The sequence below is a fragment of the Quercus suber genome, unplaced genomic scaffold (assembly GCF_002906115.3).
Source record: "Quercus suber isolate HL8 unplaced genomic scaffold, Cork oak 2.0 scaffold_538, whole genome shotgun sequence".
Lineage (NCBI taxonomy): Eukaryota > Viridiplantae > Streptophyta > Magnoliopsida > Fagales > Fagaceae > Quercus > Quercus suber.
The window spans coordinates 529037-537497 of NW_027069986.1; the positions used below are offsets into that span (position 1 = coordinate 529037).

An 8461-nucleotide genomic window follows, 5' to 3' on the forward strand; every position below is an offset into this window, starting at 1 on the left:
AAAAAAAAAAAAAAAATTGAGAGAGAAAGCGTTTTTTGTGTGGAAAATCTATGCATAAAATGTAATACAGAATTGCAAATTTATAGTAAAATGATAAAAATAAGAAGAGCCAAAAATAAATGAAGATAAAGGGATAGAGAATAAGTGATATTAATGAAAATAATAATAGAGAAGTGAAAGGGTAAATGGGAGGGGGGTAATGTTAGAAAAAGTGTAACAATAAGTTAAAGAATTAATAAGAAGAAAAAGGGTTAAAAATAAAAGAGAGATAGTTGGAAATAGGGGTGTATGATATAGCCGTGGTTCAATAGAAGTATAGTAATAAATGTTAAGTTTAAGATTTTATATATATATATATATATATATATATAATATAGTCACTTTATGACATCCACCTCAACTTTTAATCAGCTTTTTGTACTCCTTGTCACGTCTATGGTTCCATGAGTTGAACTTATTTTTTCTTGACAGATTATCTTTCTTGCACTAGACGTTCATGTTAAAAATGTGGCATGTACATATTCTCTTGAGCATGAAAGCGTTGATGGCCTCTTTGATTCTATTTTTCATTGCTTGGATTTACTACTGGAGGACAATAATAACATTTCCAACCAATTTCAAGAGCTTGTATGTTGCATCAGCACCATTCAGACCTCAAAATGCCAGCATATGCTGAAAGAAGAAGAGCAGGTAGCAATTTACTTTATCATTGTTAATGCTGCTCCATAAGATTACTTTGTTGATTTGTCTGTATGATCTCTTAGTTGGGGTTATTTATAATTTTGATGCAATCTTGGGCATGAGAAATCTTTTGTTCCTCACTTGGTCACAAACAGTTTTGGTTCCTCCCTGGGTTTAGGCGGAAAAAGGGATAGGCTTTGATAATCATTCAGTTACTACTAACAATCAGTTACTGTTCTGTGGCTGATTTGTTTTACTATCAAAATGCTTTTACATAGCTTCTGTTGAAAAGCACATGTTTCATTTATCTGTATCCTGACCAATTAGTTTAAAGTGATTTTGTTGACTGTCTACCGTTTGCTTCATACTGCATATGGATTACAGCACAGATTGGACACACTGTGTCCCATCGACTTTCAAACAAGTAAAGCAATTGAAAGTGAATTTTCTTTCTTTCTTTCTCTTTTTATTTTGGATAAGTGGGTGGTCCTAAGAGGAAGGAGGATGGGAAGAGTCAAACCAATGATGTGCGTTTTATGAGGTGTGGTCTCCAGCCACTTGTGCTACCCTTCGGGTAAAGTGGCATTAAATGTTTTCATGCAGCATAGAATTATGTCATATGTGGGCCAAAAGAAGGATCATAAATGTATCTTGCCAATTGAGACTGATTAGCATTAACTGTTCCCTGAGGTAACTGTCTGCCAAAGCCAATGCCATCAGGGCCCTCCAGATCATTATTGTTAAAGCAGAAATCCTAATGATACAACTAACTTCAATTGCTGATGTTCTTAGCATGCACAAATTTGAAACTGCATCAGTTTAATCATTATTCAATATTGCCTTTTTCCAGCATTTACTTCAAGTAACACCAAATCTTGTTGTTTTATGTAGATTCATTTTGTGTCCTTTACACTTAACATTGCAATATATTAATTGAATGGTGTTGTGCATGGTACAGGTTTTTCCACTGCTGATGCAGCAATTCTCTTCCAAAGAGCAGGGTTCACTTGTGTGGCAGTTCATATGTAGTGTTCCACTGATGCTGATAGAGGAATTTTTGCCATGGATGATCTCCTTTCTTTCTCCAGAGGAACAAGTAGAAGTTACTCTTTGTATAAAAGATATTGTACCCAGGGAAAAATCATTGCAAGAGGTAAGACTCTCAGCTAAACTTTCAACCCAATTTGGATCAACTTCATAATTGTGACTGGTTCAAATATATTTGTGAAGCTGGTGATTTCTTGGCTTGGTAACAATAATCAACCCTCATCTAGGGCTTACACTAGGATTGGAGAAGGTGCTCAATGTCCTGATGGATTTAAAATGTTGCTTGGTGAAAACTGGAATTGGATAAAAGCTTGTATCCAAACAGATGTTGGACACAATCCTATTGATTGCCTTAATCTTTGGCATGGCGCAGTCGGGAAAGATTTGAAAGAAATTCTGGAAGAGCTATGTCAAATAAGAAGCTCAAGCAGTTTTTCAAATCTGGAGTCAATAGTCATCCGACTAACTTTCCTTGTTGATGTCCTTAGCTTCTACAGGTAATTAATATGGTTGCAGAAGCACTTCCTTTTGATAGACACAATATAGTTGATCAAGCTTCCAAGTATAATATTTCTTTTCTTTATTCCTTGCATAGCATATTCTTGCTCATGTGTTGTAATTCTGAATGAAAGCTTCCTGATTTTCAGCAATGCCCAGAAGAAATTCTTTTACCCCATGTTAAATCAACTTGCCAATGGCTGCCTGTCTCCCTCTGATGAACAATTCCCCAGTGGAAGTTATATTGAAGGTCTACAGCTGCTTCTTCATCACAATGTTCAAAATGGTATTCCTTTGTGCAAGTTTCTGGATGAGCTATGCAGGGAACTCGAATCTTTCATGGTAGGAGTTAGCAAACAGTTTGCCTTTCAAGAAACCAAGGTAAACTGCTTATAGCTTTGACATTGTTTTAGAGAAAGAGAATGGGAGAAATTCAACTTTTAGTATTAATATAGAGCATTTAGGGATTACTATGTTCCATTTGCAATGAGATGCTGAATCCAATTCCATTGATAACTTACAGAAGTCCCCTCTCAATCCCTGTTATCAATAAGTTATTTATGAAATGTTTTTCCATATGGTCATCATTTGACCCTTTTCAATTTTTTAACAGGTAATTCCCATTATTAGAAAGAACTGCAGCCACGAAATGCAACAGCGACTTCTGTACATGAGCCTTATTATGATGCCACTTGGGTTGCTAAAGTGCGTGATTACTTGGTTTTCAGCTCACTTATCTGAGGATGAATCCAGGTCCACTCTTCACAAAATAAAGCAAGGATGTTCTTTTGTAAATAAATCTTATGAATCCGTTTTATGTAAGTGGTTTCAAATAGGTTATTCAGGAAAGACATCTGCGGAAAAACTCCAAGAGGAATTTCAAAATATTTTCAAGAGCAGATGCTCTTTTCTAGCTGAGAAAATTAAGGAAGCTTCTGGATCTTCTTACTTGCACTCAAATAAGCAACTTCCTGAAGGATCTAGCTCGAGGCCAACTGAACTAAACTCAGCCAACAAAGACAGGAACTTCTCCATTTCATCTTCTAGCTCCCCTACAATTGAGCAGTATGAGATATCATACTCAAGTGGAATTAATATCCACATATTCTTCCCTGGTGGAATAGGGATGGTGCATCCTTTTCCTAAGTTTCCTGGTAATAAGAGTTGTTCTGGTTCCTTTATTGATGAACCGAAACCAACGGATTTCATCTTTTTCTTCCACAAGGCTCTCAAGAAAGATTTGGAGTACCTTGTCTTTGGTTCAGCTCAGTTGACTGAAAATGTAGGCCTCCTCGTGGATTTCCGCCGGCGATTCCATCTCATACGTTCTCTATTTCAGATCCATAGTGATGCAGAGGATAAAGTTGCTTTTCCAGCTTTGGAGGCAATGGGGAAAGTCCAAAACATCAGCCACTCTTATACCATTGACCACAAACTGGAAATTGAACACTTCAGTAGAATATCATTCATTTTAGATAAGATGTATGAATTACATTTTTCAATTTCTAGTGTTGATTCAAAAATACAGGACCAGGAAATGGTGAAGCATCATAAACTGTGTAGAAAGCTGTATGACACGTGCAGATCAGTGCATAAATTAATCGCCAACCATATTCATCGTGAAGAAGTTGAACTTTGGCCCTTATTTAGAGAGAGCTTCTCTTTTGAGGAGCAAGAAAAGATCCTAGGACGCATGCTTGGAAGAATAAGGGCAGAAATATTGCAAGATGTGATACCCTGGCTGATGGAATCTTTAACAGCTGAAGAACAACATGCTATGATGTACCTGTGGCGCAAGGCTACAAAAAATACAATGTTTGATGAATGGCTAGGAGAATGGTGGGAAGGATGTGATAAAACAAAGATGTCAGAGGAATCAAATATCTCCCCCTTGTCGACTGCAGATCGATTAGAGATTATTTCAGCATATCTATCTAAAGAAGTCCTTGATGAAGAAAAAGGAAGAACTGTTCCAGAAAAAATCAGTGATTTTCCACAAAAAGATCATGCTGATGCAAATGTTGAGCCATTAAGAAACTTCAATGAAGATGATAAAGAAAAGGTCCTCAATAGTGATAAAAATAAACGTTCTGAATGCACGGGACTTTTCAGGGACAAAGACAAGAAGAAATGCAATGAAGTAGAAGGTGTCATAGATCAAATTGATAAATCAGGTCAACTTTTTCAAGTACCAAAGAATTCTGCTCACTGTGAACGCCTACTAACAATGAGTCAAGAAGATCTGGACGCTGCAATAAGAAAAGTATATCGTGATTCTTCCTTAGATTCCCAGAAAAAATCATATATAATCCAGTTTCTGCAAATGAGGTTGGTATTGTGCTTTTTTAACCTTTCAAAGCCTTTCTTCATTCCATTTTAGGAATAGACTGTAAAGCCATCAATAAGGATACTGGAAAGATAGTCTATTGTAACCATAATAGGCAGTCATTCCATCATATCTGTATTAGTTCATCGCACATAGGATATTCCACTGGCAAAAATCAGGTACTCTTAGACTCTTCTGAATTTGGGAAAAAAAAAAAAAGTGGTCCGCTGTTTACATCCTGTAAATCATAATCCTATATGCCATTTGCAGACATCATTCTGTCTAGAGACCTGAATTATTCTCCTTCATTTTGCTCATATGTCCACTGCATACTTATGGTATTTGACTATTGCGTCCGTCCTATGTCAGCCGTTGGATTCTTAGACAACAGATATCTAACTCAGTCTCAAGTGATGGAAAAGATATTCCTGGTCAGAATCCATCTTATGTGGACCCTCTCAAACTAACCTTTGGTTGCAAACACTACATGAGAAACTGTAAGCTTTTCGCTTCTTGTTGCAACAAGCTATATACATGCAGACGTTGCCATGATGAGGTGGCTGACCATTCTATGGATAGGTATGAACAGTGTGAACTACATTCTGCTTTCCCCTTATAGATTCTTGAGGTTTTCAATCCTCTTCATCACATTTGCCACTGCTTCTGATATGTATACAGGAAATCTATTACAAAAATGATGTGCATGAAATGCTTGCAAATTCAGCCAATTGGACTTACATGCTCCACTGTTTCCTGCAATAATTTTTCCATGGCAAGATATTATTGCAAGATCTGCAAGATATTTGAAGATCAAAGGTGATGTAGCATGATTAACCTCCTTCAGTATCCTAATTTTATGCAATGAAATTCTAATTTCTTTGTTGCTTCACATTTTTTATATTAATAGGAAAAAGGACCTTTGATTGCCTTTAAAAAAATATTTACTGAAATCTTTCTTTTTTTAAGATGTTTTGCAAGAAAAATGTTGATTTTTGGAAATAAGCAAGAGTTGTTGCAATTATTAGCCTAATGCAGCCTTAGGACTTACTACCAGTTACAGGCTTAAAGCACACTTAATTTTAAAATCAAAAAGGTATTGAACAGCAAGCAGATTATTCATTATTCCTTTTCTGTTACCAGACATCTTTGTCTAACAAAACAGTTTGCCTTGTAGGCTTAATGATAGAGACATGAACTAAATTCTGCGATTCTCAGTAGGTTGGAGCCAAATGAATCACATAGATTTTTAAGTGACCAATGAACTTTTTTCTTTTTGGTTGCTTAATAATTGGTCAGGCTTTTAGTTTCCAAAAATAACATAGCAATAGAGCTTTCAACTTTGTAGGTCTGACTATTTGAAAATCTAAAATTTTCTGCTTTTCAAGATAAAGATGTTGATTAATGGTTTAACCATTAAAAGTGAGATGCCTCGCAGATGAATTATAATTTTTAACAGCATCAACATGGTTGTATAGAATCAAGGACTTCAAGATCTCATATTATGGTGCAACCATGAACCACCTGAGAAGTTATGATTCAGATTTTATCCCAGCATCTATATTTCAAATTTCACGTGTCTTAAACTGCATCTTGCAACAAGTCTTATGTTGATTCTCATGCTCATGATTAATCAAAATGCAGCATGTTAGGTTAAATTAGTACTTATATAGATGAGAAATCAACAAATTCAATCATTGAGACTCTTATGTGCCCAATGGTTCACAGCCGGGGGCTAAAAGTGGGATCTGCATTGGGTTTTAATTCTACTCATAACTATAGAAATAATAGAATATTGGTTGAAAGCAAACAGTAGCACAACCTTGTTAACCTTGTTACCTTGATGTATTCAGGATATCTAAGTTAAATGCTTTAACTACCACAATGATAAGGATGTAATGCATATTTTCTAGCTTAAAAAAAAAAAAAAAAAAAAATTCTAACAGACTGTCTCTGTGCATGTGCGGTTTGCATAATTGGCAGTGACTTAGGATAAGTTTAATTTTACCTTGCATGACTTGTCTTCTTATGTCCATTTCAGCAATTTAATCTTATGAAGTTTCTAATGTGGAGGTTGTGTAACAGAGAAATCTATCATTGCCCTTACTGTAACCTGTGCCGAATTGGGAAGGGATTGGGCATCGACTACTTTCACTGCATGAATTGCAATGCTTGCATGTCACGTTCTCTTTCAGTGCATATATGCAGGGAGAAATGTTTTATGGATAACTGCCCAATATGCCATGAATACATCTTTACATCCAGTTCTCCAATAAAGGCCCTTCCATGTGGCCATTTAATGCACTCAACATGTTTTAAGGTAATATTAGCTCTTTTTCTTCAATTTTATCTTCGCTTTGGAAATATTCAGGCAACTTTACAGGTGCTGATGTTTCTGTTGCTAGGACTACACTTATAGTCACTATACATGCCCAATCTGCAGCAAGTCACTAGGTGACATGCAGGTCAGTTACTAAATATGTTCTTTCTTAGCAGTTCTGTTACTTTTATTCTGTGGTATATAATAATATATATCTCCAACCTCATTTTTTCAGGAAAAATTACATTTAGTAAATCCCACAGTTTCTGAGGGTTGTCTTTCATTGACTGAAACTATCTTTGTTGACTCAAATTATTTGTAAAATGATGACTTCTTGACTTGAGAACAAACAATTTCCTTCTAAAAAAACACGTCAGCTATATTTTTAGCATTGGAATCAATATATTTAACAAAATTGGTTTAAGCTAACGCCATAAGAAGTAGATTAAACAAAAGCTAATGTGTTTTTGAGGAATATTAACTCAGACCTGCTAATTTCCTATTTGATATATCAAAATGTCCCAAGTGTTGGGACTTTCATACTACAATGTAGCTAAAGAGCCAATGTGCATATGCATTTTTATAGACATACACGCTATCAGCTGGCAAATAGAACAGTGTACAGAAAGCCTTGCATGTATCTCACACTTAGATTACTTCAAAGTTTTCACTTAAATTCATGACAATGTTTTACATTTGAGAACCCTTTCAAGCTGTAGAAGAGTCAATTCACCCATTTGTTTGATTCAGATATCTTAGCGAGATCCAATGAAATCGGTGTTGTCTTGACGCTCCTCAATTCTGAATGTCTTGCAGGTATATTTCAATATGTTGGATGCATTTTTGGCTGAAGAGCAAATTCCAGAAGAGTATGCAGGAAAAACTCAGGTTGATCACTGCTTTCATTCTCATACTCAAACTTCTATGTGATACAACGCTTCCAAATATATTTTAATAGACTATGAAAGGAATTGCAGGTCATACTATGCAATGATTGTGAGAAGAGAGGAGAAGCAACCTTCCATTGGCTTTACCATAAATGCTCTTACTGTGGTTCATACAACACCAGGCTTCTATGATTCTGTTTCAGAGCGAGTGGAAATAATTTTTTCCTCAAGCTACTTTGTGTAGAAAGATGAGCTTGTGTAAATAATCTAGATTTTACCCCTTGGGATTGGGTGAAAGTACTCTTTGAGAAACTTCTAATTGTCCATGAGATTATAGTAATAAAATTCCCTTTACCATATGTGCCCTTATTATTTAAAAACTAGTCGCTAAACCACGTAATGCGTGGGAATAGGTCATTATTTTATAATTGCGGTATAAAATTTAATTTTTTTTCTAAATTTTGTTGAAGATAATTTTGTTCTCCATAAAAATTCAACAACTTCCAAAATTATTTCATCTTTCTAACTCTACCAATATATCATTCTATTATTTTGGGTTGCGATTGATTGATATTATTTCTTTATGAGATGGTCCATATTATTCGAAATTATGTTATATTGCACTATGTTTTTCTAATTTATTTTCCTTGCGCAATTAAACTTTTTAAGTTTTGAATAAATCATTCAAATTGCTCACTCACTTAA

At 35.2% G+C, this 8461-nt stretch overlaps 1 protein-coding gene across 1 annotated transcript; it reads left to right on the plus strand.

Moving 5' to 3' along the window:
• The first annotated feature begins 555 nt into the window (after positions 1–555).
• On the plus strand, positions 556–8113 carry LOC112017644 (zinc finger protein BRUTUS-like At1g74770). The gene is made up of 11 exons (XM_024050103.2): positions 556–690; positions 1640–1834; positions 1912–2225; positions 2376–2607; positions 2840–4554; positions 4922–5131; positions 5231–5368; positions 6635–6869; positions 6955–7014; positions 7686–7757; positions 7847–8113. The coding sequence occupies exons 1-11, from the start codon at positions 670–672 to the stop codon at positions 7946–7948; spliced, it is 3294 nt and encodes a 1097-aa protein (XP_023905871.2). The 5' UTR covers positions 556–669; the 3' UTR covers positions 7949–8113.
• Positions 8114–8461: the final 348 nt, after the last annotated feature.

Bases quoted from the DNA above. Each gene is read 5' to 3' on its own strand.
- LOC112017644 (XM_024050103.2), top strand. From the start codon at position 670: ATGCTGAAAGAAGAAGAGCAG. The intron at 4,555-4,921 runs GTTGGTATTGTG...GTCCTATGTCAG, and splicing joins ATCCAGTTTCTGCAAATGAG to CCGTTGGATTCTTAGACAAC. The intron at 7,758-7,846 runs GTTGATCACTGC...AAGGAATTGCAG, and splicing joins AGTATGCAGGAAAAACTCAG to GTCATACTATGCAATGATTG.